Consider the following 13,337-nt stretch of genomic DNA (forward strand, 5'->3'; position numbering starts at 1 on the left):
AGAGCTCAACTGGAATTCCATCACCTCCACTAGCTTTGTTCGTAGTGATGCTTTCTAAGGCCCACTTGACTTCACATTCCAAGATGTCTGGCTCTAGGTGAGTGATCATGCCATTGTGATTATCTTGGTCATAAAGATCTTTTTTGTACAGTTCTTCTGTGTATTCTTGCCACCTCTTCTTAATATCTTCTGCTTCTGTTAGGTCCATACCATTTCTGTCCTTTATCGAGCCCATCTTTGCATGAAATGTTCCCTTGGAATCCCTAATTTTCTTGAAGAGATCTCTTGTTTTTCCTATTCTGTTGTTTTCCTCTATTTCTCTGCATTGATCACTGAACTGAACTGAAGAGTAAGTCAGATATTCTCACCACAAAAAAGAAGTGGTAATTATAGGATGTGATGGAAATGTTAGTTAAGGCAATCGTGGTGATTATTATGCAGTGTATGTAAGTGTAATCAAATCAACAGTGTATACCTTAAACTAACACAGTGTCAATTTTATCTCAATAAAGCTGGGAAAAATTAAAGGAACTTCAACAATGATATAGAAGTTCCTTAGTTGTGTTAACCAATATGGTCACCACTAGACCACGTATGGCTATTGAGAACTTAAAATACAGCTGTTGACCAAGGACATACTTTAAAATTTTTAATTTAATTTAAATTGCTGCTTATGACCAGTGGCTGCCATATTGGATAGAAATTATTCAGTTGTGTTCTCAGACTATAATAGGATTAAACTAGAAATCAGTAACAGAATAGTTGGGAAATCCCAAAATATTTCTGAATTAATATACTTTAAATCATCTATGGGTCAAAACAAGTCACTCAGTTGTGTCTGACTCTTTGAGACCCCATGGACTATAGCAAGAATACTGGAGTGGGTTACCATGCCCTCCTCCAGGGGATCTTCCTGACCCAGGGATCAAGCTCACGTCTTTTATGTCTCCTGCATTGGTAGGTGGGTCCTTTACCATTAATGCCCATTAAAGGGAAGCCCATTCTATAAGCCCAGAATTGTGGTATTATCAATTACTGATATTGTTATAAATAACTGAATAGATAAATAAATGGGAGAAAAGACAAATCTACATGCAGAAGAATTCAAAATAGTTTATGTAGTGATTCTGCCCTCACATTTCAAACCCTTTTGTTCAAAGGTCAACTGTACTTAGCCAGTTCAGTTCAGTTCAGTTGCTCAGTTGTGTCTGACTTTTTGTGACCCCATGGACCGCAGCACACCAGGCCTCCCTGTCCATCACCAACTCCTGGAGTTCGGTGATGCCATCCAACCATCTCATCCTCTGTCATCCGCTTCTCCTCCTGCCTTCAATCTTTCCCAGTATCAGGGTCTTTTCAAATGAGTCAGCTCTTTGCATCAGGTGGCCAAAGTATTGGAGTTTCAGTTTCAACATCAGCCCTTCCAATGAACGCCCAGGACTGATCTCCTTTAGGATGGACTGGTTGGATCTCCTTGCTGTCCAAGGGACTCTCAAGAGTCTTCTTCAACACCACAGTTCAAAAGCATCAGTTCTTTGGTGCTCAGCTTTCTTTTTAGAAGTACTTAGCCAGTACTTCTCAAAATTGTTAAGGCCATCAGAAATGTGAAAAGTCTGAGAAACTATCAGAGCCAGAAAAAGCCTAAGAAGACATGTTCACTACATATAGTTGGTACCCTGAATGAGATTCGGTAATAGAAAAAGGGCATTAAGTCAAAACAGAGGACATCTGAATAAAGTATGGACTTTGGTTAATTGTATCAATATTGGTTCTAGTTGTAACAAACGTACAATATTAATGTAAATAGTAACAACAGGGGAAAGCAGGTATGAGGTACATAAGAACTCGCTGTACTATTTTTGAACTTTTCTGTAAATCGAATGCTATTCTAAAATAAAAAATTTATTAAAAAACTTAATAAGGATATGCTGAAAACCTCCTCTCAAAAACTGGGTTTTCCTACTCCTCCATTTTTATTCAAAATTTTATTGGCAGCCCTAGTCAGTGAAATAAAATATGAAAAACAAGATATATGATTGAAAAGTAAGGAAAAATGTTTCTATACATAGAAAATGCAATTCTATAAAATTTTAGAATTATCAGGGTCTTTGAATCTAAATTCATTCTACACAAATCAACTTTATTTTTATAAGCCAGCTACACACAATTCAAGACCTCTTCATATGACTGAAAGATATTAAGACCTACATAAATGATAGATATACCATGTAAATATTTGAAGACTCAGTTTTTCAGTTCTCCTCAAATTGATTTAAGGACTCAATATAATTCCAATGCAAGTCCCAGCAGGCATTTTTGTGAACAATGAGATGCTGACTCTAAGATGTATATGGAAATGCAAAGGAACAAGAAAGGCTATCACGAAAAACCTGAAGAAGAATTACATGATAACTAAGGCAAGTGAGGGCTTCCATGGTGGCTCAGCTGTAAAGAATTCACCTGCAATGCAGGAGACCTGGCTTCGATCCCTGGGTCTGGAAGATCCCCGGAGAAGGAAACAGCAACCCATGCCACTATTCTTGCCTGGAGAATTCCATGGACAGAGGAGACTGGTGGGCTGTAGCCCATGGGGTCCCAGAAGAGTTGGACATGATTTAGCGACTAACCAACAACAACTAAAGCAAGTAACTGGTGTAAGCACAGACATAGACTAATGGAAGAGATGAAAGTGCAGAAACAAACCCAGCCTTATATGACCATTGGAACTAAGACTAAGGCGGCACTGCCAAGGAAGGAGAAAGGATTTCTTTTCAATAAACAGCCCTGGGTCCCTTGGTTATCCACATGGTAAACAAACGCGACTTGGCACCTACTTCAATATTTCCTTTAGAGTAGGCCAGCTAATTAGTGTAGTTTTTGTTGTTCATTCAATGATTACTTGCTAAATGGCATTTTCCTATTTTATTCATAAAATGTATTCATAAAATCTGAATTATTTCACTTATTTGCTTTTCAGTTATCTGTCTTGTTTCCAGTATTGCATAAAGTCCTTGAGAAAAAGAATTTTCTCTGTTCTGCTCAAACCAGTGTACTTGGAATATCTAGAACATTTCTTGGCACCATCAGAAGCTTTTTAATAAATAAATAATTCATTAACCTGCCAGGGAAATTTGGAATGAAAATAGCAGGTAATCCCTTGATCTGGCACTTGAATGTTGAGACAGAGTTTACTTGGGAGAGCCTGTGTGCCAAGTTGCTTGAGTCATGTCTGACTCTTTGCAACCCTATAGACTGTAACTCACCAGGATCTTTTGTCTATGGAGATTCTCCAGGCAAGAATACCAGAGTGGGTTGCCATGCCCTCTTCCAGGGGATCTTCCTGACACAGGGATCAAACCCACATCTCACATCTCCCGCATTGGCAGGCAGGTTCTTTACCACTAGCGCCACTTGGAGAAGCCTTTGGAAGAGCCTGGGGTGGGGTAAAGGTTTGGAATATATTCCACATGGGCACTGTAGTACATACCAAATGTGAGTAAATGTGAGAAGGTATTACAGGGTGACTTTCTAAAGAGGCCATCCCTCTAGGCAGTAAATGGAAATGTTTGTTTAAAACAGAGTTTTATTTATTCAGTCACAAGACTCAGAACCTCTTTGGAGATGGGCCTAGTGTGTAATCTGTTTTAACAAACCCTGTTCACTTAAGATTGAGAACCACCAGATCCAAGCCATTATCCTTCCTTTAGCTGGGACCACTTCTAATTTTAAATCATTTAAATGTGCTTTTCTTAGCACCACAATTCTATTTTTAATGCCAGTAGAAACCTAGGAAGGTGAAAAAAGAAAGAAACTCATAAAAATCTATGGTAATTTGTAGGTATGAAACAATATACTGTACTAAGGCAGTAAGGGAAAATTTCTCTTTCCTCAAGTTGAAGACTATTGAAAGGACTCTCAGTTTAGTGAACATAAAAGCTGTAAGCCAGCTGGCCATAAAACATCTTTAGAGACATAGCCATGATTTTTCAGTAGCTATTCTATTAAAGATTTTATTCTACCTTGACTTAGAAGTCAATTTTAAACTGCCTGCACTTCTGGAAAACATTTTTCAGTGATTGTCAGAGGATAGGCCGAGTGGCAGGCTTTAGTTTACTTAAGGAAGTTACCTGAAGGTTTCAGCCCCAGGTGTTTCTAAATATTATGGGGGGGGGGGGGAACAACCCTCGATTATACAAACACAGCAGGCAAGGTAAGGCCTTCTATCTTTCTTCTTTTAAATAAAAGCCCTCAATACTGTTTTTCAATCAATTCCTAGCATCTATCTCAGTCTCTACCACGGAAACACTTAAAATTAAGACATTCATGGTTTGTTGGGGAATTAAAACAAGATTGTTTTAGTGGCCATGCGTCTTCTTCCTCAGATTCCCTCCTTCACCCATACAAAAGCGTTTTCAGTCCTTTGTCAAGTTCAGAGTCATCCGTCCACTCTTTTTCACTTCTAAAGTGGACCACCGGCGATCAATCAAAGGCAAGGATCTCCACGTGCTAAACTCCCTCGGGGCAGCGCCAGGGAAGGCGACTGATTCCCAGACCCGCGCCTTCCAGGCTGGAGTCCCTCCTGGACGACCGCTTCTCGCCCCTCCGCGCGCTCTAAGGGCTTCCACCACCTGGCTGGGTGGTTGACCCGCCTGGTCCCCCGCTGCCGTCGGCGCTCAGCTACCCTCCGCGGCCACCAGGGGGCGGACGAGCTCGGCCCGCCGCGAGGAGGGGCCGCCCGGGAGAGGAAGTGCGGCGAGTTCTGGCCCGGCCCGCGCGGGGCGCAGGCGGCGGCGAGCTGCGGCGTCTCTCCCGGGCCCTCCCCGGCCAGGCCAGGCCCCCACGGCCTTTCCCCGCCCTGCGCGGGCCGCCGGCGGCGGCGGGTTCCGGGTCCTGTGACCCGGCAGGCGGAGCCGCAGCGCGGCGGGAAGGGCGGCCGGGCTCGGAGAAGTTTCGACGGCCGGCGGGGCTCCCGGGGCGCCGCGGGCGGAGCGCGGCCGCGCGGGGCCCCCGAGCTCGCCGAGAGCGGCCGGCCGGCGGAGCGGGGTCGGGGGCGCGGATGGCGGGCGGCGGGGCCGGGGACCCGGGCCGGGGGGCGGCCGCCGCCGCGGCGCCGCCGGAGACCAGCGAGCACCTCTTCAAGGTCCTGGTCATCGGCGAACTCGGCGTGGGCAAGACCAGCATCATCAAGCGCTACGTCCACCAGCTCTTCTCCCAGCACTACCGGGCCACCATCGGGGTGGACTTCGCCCTCAAGGTCCTCAACTGGGACAGCAGGACGCTGGTGCGCCTGCAGCTGTGGGACATCGCGGGTAAGCGGATGGCCGGAGCCGGGGGCGAGCGGGGGCCGCGGGGCGCGCGGGCGGCGGCCTCCGGGCAGGGGCGCCCGCGGGGTTTCCCCGCCGTCGGAAGCCTGGGGCGGGGGCCGCTCGGCTGCCCGCGGTCTCCTTGCTTCTTTCTCTCTACGCTGCCAGAACTGGCCTGCCCGATAAGTTTAAAAGAAAGGGGCTGAACCACCTGGAAAGATGCAAGAGGATGTCGGACTCCAGCGGGAATCAGCACAGTGGAGCAGGCTTTGGTAGTCGAAGAATTTAAAAAGCAGAACAAGATAAATGCGTAGAGAAAATAACCCTGGTTAGACGCCTCCGCTCTGTCTTTGGAAAGCTCTGGTGTTTTTGAGATAGGAGGCCCTCTCCTTTGCAGCTCTCACCTGACCAGAGGTGAGAAAGCCACGGAGGCTTTTCCCGAGCTTTAATTCCGAATCTTGACGAGGAAGAGGGAGGGGAAGGGGCTGGCTCCTCTCATTCGCTTTAACGTTTTACAGATAAGAACAGAGGTTCAGAGTGGTTGAACGACGTACCCAAAGTTACACTCCTAGTTAGGGACACCCCCAAGGCTAGAAACCAGGGTTTCTTTCCAGAAGGGTTTTCATCTTCCACCTTGAGTCTGAGACCCTTCCTTGGGAGCGAAACCCCATTCTTTGTACGCCACGCTCGCATTCCTAGGGCAGGCCACCCAGGCAAAGATTTGGGAAAACTTCTCTTGAAACCTTATGCTACTCTTCTCGCCCTGAACCAACACCTAGCCCCACTCCTGCCTCCCCGTACCCAATATATAATATTATTGTTTGAGGAGGGTACAGATTCTCCTTACTCTAAGGTATGAAAACTTGAACTCTGGCTGGTGTGGTGGGTTGGATGTGTGCGTTTAATAAGCCATTAACTTTGGGAAAGTTGAAATATGGAAGCGGTACCAGGAATTACCCTATTCAGTCATTGTGAGTGTTAAGCTCAGTCTGCCTTCGAGATGGAGGGCATGTTCAGGGTTAAAGAGACCATCCTTCATCCTCCACTTGTATGACTGAAGCCTGTAAAAGGTGTGGTCACCCAGCTGGTCAAGAGTCAGGGACCAAGGCCTGTCTGCTGGGTAGTGCTCTTTTCATCAACAGCTTATTACATGTGAGACGATATTGAAGAAATATCACATATATACTCATTTATTTAAGACTGCTGCTGCTGCTGCTAAGTCACTTCAGTCGTGTCCGACTCTGTGTGACGCCATAGACAATCCCATCCCTGGGATTCTCCAGGCAAGAAGGCTTCTCTAACTCTGATAGGAAAATAAAGTGATATATGTCACCTCTAAGAAAGGGGGATAGTCAACCTTTGGGCTCAGCTTGTTGGGTTTTTTTTTTGGTTACAGAAAACCAAATGTTCGTTTGAAAAGTCATTGTCTGAAGCCAGAGGCTTCTTTCGAAACACTTCCTGCTTTTTCACAGAGCTCTTATGAGTAAGAGTATTGCTCCTTGACAAAGTCATGGATTCTAAAGGTTGCCTTACCATGTGATAATCATTCTACCGAAATCTTCAGTGTAGCTGTGAATTTCCATGAAGATGATTTTAAATCTCTGTGTAGGAGGATTGTTGAGTTTGCTTTATTCTTCATGTAAAATAGTGTGGTGTTTAGCGGTTAACTTGTGATTGGGTCCTTCTGCAGGTAAATAAAAGATTTTTTTTATGGCACATTTTTTTTAAGCTTCAAGGAAAAATGCTTATATTTGGAGACTTGGGAAAGCAGAAGCACGAGTTAGAGTTTTCTTCCCCTTTTTCATCCTGCTTAACCAGACCTATTTTACTAGGAGGAGAACATATTCATTCTTTACCAGACTCTGGTACGTATCGGCCTAGGTGGAATTTTCTTGCAGTTTTGCCTAAATCCAAAGTTTGAGCCTTTCAGAATCTCCAAAAGGGATTCCATCCAGCAAGTACACACCAGCAGTTAACAAGATTAGAGGTAAACTTATGAGATGATTGGAAATTATAAGGTTCATCTTTTAAATAAGGTTTTCAGTATATAAGGAAACTAAGAGCAAAAAATAATGTGGCTTTTAACTTAAGGTTTAGGGAGCTCTATCATTAACAAACCAAGGTTTGGTTTCAATATTTGAGCTACTAGTGAATCCTGGCTCATACCATTTGAATTAAGTAGTCATGATGTAATGGAGGCAAAGTGAAGGTCACTCCAAATAGTTCCCCATGGCTAAACATATTTGTCTTGTGTAGCAACAAAGTTGAATCGTATTTAATTCTCAAAGGGGGAAGGTATTCCTTGATTGCAAAATAGTAGGTGGAGCTGGCCACTCGACATGACTAACTTAAGGTGTGCTGATATTACTGGTTAGACTTTTACTGCTGCTCTGGAAGTGGAAAAGGCGTAAAGACATTATGTCAGGTCTCTATACTTGAAAGCCCTGGCAAGCATAACAGGCAGGAATTACCCAAATGTTTTCTGTAAATGTAGCTAAACTCTTCAAATTGAGAACCATAGTGACTCATGGGTACAGGCCTTATAAATCGTTATTAAATCAAATGAATGCAGCTTTAAAGTACAGATGCAATTTTACACAGTTTTGTGTTAGGCAGTTCCTTTCTTTTACTTCATATCTGCTTTGAGACTGCTGCTCAACACATTACTGAAATATACTGAAATATTGAAGTCTTTGATACGATTTTAAAGAGAGAGTTTAATAAATGTATACTAAATTAGGATGCAGTATCTGATCTTCCTTTTAACACATATTATAGATGAATGCATATTTGGCTCACTACTTATTATAAGCTTATTAGCAACTGTAGAATTTTCCAAGTAGGCTGAATGGCTGGTCCAGGCTAAATCTTTTTTTTTTTTTTTAAGCTTTTCCATTTAGATCTAGTATAATTTAGTCTGCATGCATTCATTGCAGTGATTTGCTTTTATAGGGAAAGCAGAATTTTATCTCTACCTTCTTAGAATGTTCAGCTGGTCCTGAGAATTAAATTAATGTAAAACAGATTAATAGCAGAAATTTATTTGAAAGTGAAAGTTGCTCAGTCATGTCCGACTCTTTGCAACCCCTTGGGCTATGTAATCCATGGCATTCTCCAGGCCAGAATACTGGAGTGGGTAGCCTATCCCTTCTCCAGCAGATTTTCCCAACCCAGGAATCGAACTGGGGTCTCCTCCATTGCAGGCAAATTCTTTACCAACTGAGCTATCAGGGAAGCTTTATGTGACATAGGAGCCCCCATAAGGAAAGGAAGAACCCCCTAAAGTACAAAAATATAAATGTTTTTATACTAGGTTGAACAAAGGCAGCTGTAGAAAAATAACCAAACTCTGTGGGATGCTAAAGGAAGATAAGAGCTATTTTAACAAGATCTGCTTCTGCAGAATTCTCTCAGTTTGATCATTTCTGCTGATGAGCACAGTTCCTTCCTTTGGGGAGGACATCTTTCACTTGGGAGTTTTATCTCCTGATTTAAGGAAAAAGAAGGGGAGGTTGGAGTACCGATCTTGCCCTTATTTTTCAAGTGCCTTTAGTTCAAATAATACTTATGCCATAGTGGCATTAGAGTAGGCAGGGAGCCTATTCTACACTCTTCAGGTTTTAGTATCAAAATTTGTTTATAAAAGTCTGAGTAATACTCCTTTGGGCCAGAGAACGAGTCAGAAACAATGTACTCTGAAATTCATGTAAATATTTATCAGAGCATAAAATTCATGCTTGGAAGACCTTATAAGTTATATAAACCATACTTAGATTCACTTTTGAGCCATACTTAGATTCAGTTTCGAGTTTTTTGATTCCCATCTGAAAATAAAATGTTGATCTTGTCTTCCTTGTTCTCTCTCGCATATTCCCAATTGCTGTAACTAGAGGTCTCTTCTTGTTTTCTTTGATAACGCTCCAGCTCTTCATGAGCAGGAGCCTGGAATATTATCTCATGCTTTCTTGACCTTCAGAGTGTCTATCAGTCAAGGATTATTAATGTTCAGGTTTTCTCTAAATATGAAGAAGCAGTTCTTTGAGGAATTAGTCTCTGTTATATGTAGTCTCTTAGTCCTCCAGTTACTTTCATAGGGCTTATTGTGGGTCAGTTAATAATTCATTTAAAAGGATTGAAATAAAGTACATCTGTACTTTATTTCTGTACGTCTGACTTGTACAGTCTTGCCATCTTCAACCTTATTCTGGCTCAGTTTTGTGCTGAATTCCAAGCAAAGCCAACTATCCCATTTTACATCGTCAAATCTTCCTTATTTCATAAACCCTAACACACCTTTGGGTTCCCCCGTCTGGACTGTGCTTTCACAAATGCCCAGACAGGAATTTCAACATAACAGCATATTTGTGTAGCTGACATGAAGAAAATTCCTCTGGTAATGTGCCTGTTGCCTTTCCTTCTTTTGAATATGTTACCATTCTTAATTGGCTTCAGTTAGCCCAGGTAAGGTAAAAGTTGCTCAGATTAGAGGTACAGAGAGCCAAGTTCTGATAAGTACTAAAATTTGACTTGGCTGCTAGCCATTTGCCTAATCAGTCTATTGTTTGAATAGGATTAAAGGCTTTTAGAGACCCTATGGTGTAAACCCAGGGAGGTGTGGTAAGCTGACCAAGAAAACACAGCAAAATCCAGGGAACAGGTCTCATGTGTCTAATAGCAGAGTGGATTTTTGGTAACATAAGAGTGCCATAAACTTTTGTCTAAATTTGCAAATGTTCTGGTCAGCCCTGTTTTGGAGCATATGACTCATATTTCATACGTATTGTAATCATTACCATTTCTTTGTGTCTTTAGTCCAGAATTTCTAGTTCTTATACTTAATTATGAAACATACTACTTCCAAGGCAGACACTTTTTGATTGGCTGCATCTCTCTCTCTCTCTCTTTTTTTTTTTTTTTTTTTGTACATTTTGAAAGACTCTCCAAACTCTGGACTTCTCTGAAGTTAATGAAGCTATTTTATTGGTATTTGGTTGTAGAGCACACTCTGGAAAACATGGTAATAATTACAGCTGTTTGTCTGGACTACTCTGTGATCTCACAGATTAAACCTGTATGCCATGCATTATTCCAGAGGTGCAGTGTTATTTTCAAATATTTCTTAAGAATTTCAGCCTTATGTATATGGTATTCTGACCTTCCAAAATGGCAACCCACTCCACTATTCTTGCCTGGAGAATCCCATGGACAGAGGAGCTTGGCTGGCTACAGTCCATCAGATTGCAAAGAGTTGGGCATGACTTAGTGACTAAACAGCAGCAGCAGCAGGATCCTGACCTTCCAGCTTTCTTAAGCTTTTGATATGTAAATTTCAATGATTTTTCTTTTTTTTAAAAAAGATATTTTTATTTTGTATCAGGGTATAGCTGATTAACAAACAGTGTTACGATAGATAGCTTCTTTCCCTTTTAACATGTACTCAAGGTTTTGTTTTTATTCAAGTGAAATGAGATCACAACATCAGGCGACAAATGCCATTAAAAGAGTTAGTTTGTTACTGATGGTTCCCTATAGGAAGGACCATTGGAAGGACTGATGCTAAAGCTGAAGAAACTCCAATACTTTGGCCACCTCATGTGGCGAGTTGACTCACTGGAAAAGACTCTGATGCTGGGAGGGATTGTGGGTGGGAGGAGACGGGGACAACAGAGAATGAGATGGCTGGATGGCATCACCAACTTGATGGACATGAGTTTGAGTGAACTCCGGGAGTTGGTGGTGGACAGGGAGGCCTGGCGTGCTGTGATTCATGGGGTCGCAAAGAGTTGGACACGACTGAGCGACTGAATTGAACTGAACTAAACTGATGTCATGCCATGTAGGACCACACAGGGAAGCATCAGGGTCATTTAGGAGTCAGAAGCAGCTCCTAAAGGGAGAAAGCAGAGCAAGGGCTATAGCCTTTTCTGTGATTTTTGAAGAAAGGAAAGGACCTTGCAGCATAGGCAAGCTGAGCAAGCTTAGGATTGCATAGTTTGAAAGATTTCAGTTTGCCGAGGTCTATAGGGATGGTCCCTAGTTGTCTCAGACCTAGACTGCAAGAGCCTGACAAAAGAGAAGCAAGTAGAGGAGAAGGACTCAGGATTGATTGGTTTGCAAATTGAAGATGTGCTCTCAGCAAGTTGTTTGCTCTGATAACTAGATAACCCTGGGTGGGTGCAAAGGGGTAGTCCAGTCCAGTCCCTTCCCTGGTCTACAAGGCCCCAAGATGTCAACGTATCATAAAATATATTTTAAAAAAAACCCTGATGAATACGTATTTCTAGGCACTTATTAAAATGGAGTAAGAGATGAGAAAAAGTAATCTTCCAAAGAAAAAAACTTTGAAGACCTTAGATTTGGAGTCCAAGAATAGCGTATCCTCAAGAGGATTTCACACTTAATCAACACTTAAGTGGTAGAGTGGGCTCAGTTGACAATTTTAAGTTGCACTATGGCTGTAGAGACCTTCCCTTGGATGAAGAGATGGTGAAAAAGTGCTGACTTATGTGAGATTTCTGGAGGTGAGATAAATGATCAAGAAAAAGCTGTTCCCAATTTTATTCAATTATATTTTCAAAAGAGCTTTTTGCACTTTTTACAGTCACAGAGGCTAGAAACATGTGATTTCTTCACTCTTATTTTGAGAGCGATAAACCACATAAAAATAAATGGATAGCGGAGGTTTAGTTTAAGGCTTTGTGTTGGTCTTTCTGACAGGAGATCTTAACATTCTCTTCTTCCTCATTTTTTTCCACTCACTTCTATCCAGATATTTTCCGTAAGCATTTTCTGTAGTTATTTTTGATTGCTTTGAAATTAAGCTAAATATATATTGGGTTTTTTGGTGGTTTTTTGTTTGTTTGTTTGTTTGTTTTTAGTGTGGCTGTATGGGACCTGCTCCCTCAGACTCATCTGAGGTGCTTAAATGCATCTTCCTTAGCATCAGCTGTAAGCAGAACTGGTTTCATCTGTCAAGCATCCCCATAAATCATGGCTTAACAAGAGAAAAGTTAAGTCCCTCACCTAGTAAGCCTGTGGTTGAGCAGTCCACAGCTGGTGAACAGAACCATTCATTCTTCATGGACCAAAGCTGACATTTCACGACTCAGCTATTCCCTGGCTGTATTCTTTGCCTTTCTGGTCCAGTCAGACACCCATGCCTTGTTGCAAGGGCAGCTGGGAAATCTAGGGCTTTTTACTGTTTGTTTTCAAACTGGACACACTGCTTCCCCAATTAAAATTCTGTGAAGGGGATACTGGAAAGGCAACTAGCAATATTGCATGCTTAACAAGTCAGAATTCGTAGGGAGAGGGCCTGGAAGTGTGTAATTTACCAGGCACCAGGGGTAGTCTTTCCTGGGTGGCACTAGTGGTAAAGACTCCACCTGCCAATGCAGGAGACATAAGAGACACAGGTTCGATCCTAGGTCAGGAAGATCCCCTGGAGGAGGGCTCGGCAACCCACTCCAGGATTCTTGCCTGGAGAATCCCATGGACAGAGGAGCCTGGTGGGCCACAGTCCACGGGGTCACAAAGAGTTGGCCATGACTGAGTGACTGAGCACACACAGCATGGTGATCTGATTCATGCTCAAGTTGAGAGAGTGGTTCTGTCTTGCCTGTGCTGTCCATTGCCAACAGACCCATCCTTTTATTGCACTCCACTGAACAAGTCTGCTGCTCCCCGGGTTCCTTGACACCCACCTTTCCTGGCCCCTAAGTTCCTGTCTGTTTTGCGTCACCAGCTCCTTATCTCTGCTGTCCCAAGAGGTGATGTAAGGAGACACGATAAGTCACACAACAGAGATGGGCCATGTCTTGCTCTCATTGAATGCTGTACTTAAGAAAGGAAAAAAAAAACAATATATCAAACTTCCAAAACTAGTCCGACTTTGGACACAAACCAGAAAGATACTTTGATTTTATTCCTCTCTTTAAATTGATTAAAGTCAGATGTTCTTTTTATAGTCACCAAAGAAGATGTAAATAGTTGAATAAAAACAGACCTTGCACTGTGACCTAAATACCGCAAAAG

The 13,337-nt window shown here is 42.7% G+C and overlaps 1 protein-coding gene across 1 annotated transcript in view; it reads left to right on the forward strand.

The window, feature by feature from the left end:
• Nucleotides 1-4,922: 4,922 nt before the first annotated feature.
• RAB32 (RAB32, member RAS oncogene family) overlaps nucleotides 4,923-13,337 on the forward strand; it is a 28,630-nt gene continuing 20,215 nt past the window's right edge. The window contains exon 1 of the mRNA XM_055433393.2: nucleotides 4,923-5,309. Coding sequence (XP_055289368.1) covers nucleotides 5,057-5,309 — 253 coding nt within the window. The 5' untranslated portion in view covers nucleotides 4,923-5,056. The remainder of the gene's footprint in view (nucleotides 5,310-13,337) is intronic.

This window comes from Moschus berezovskii, chromosome 10 (assembly GCF_049115385.1).
Source record: "Moschus berezovskii isolate FMDL1 chromosome 10, NW_MosBer_1.0, whole genome shotgun sequence".
NCBI lineage: Eukaryota > Metazoa > Chordata > Mammalia > Artiodactyla > Moschidae > Moschus > Moschus berezovskii.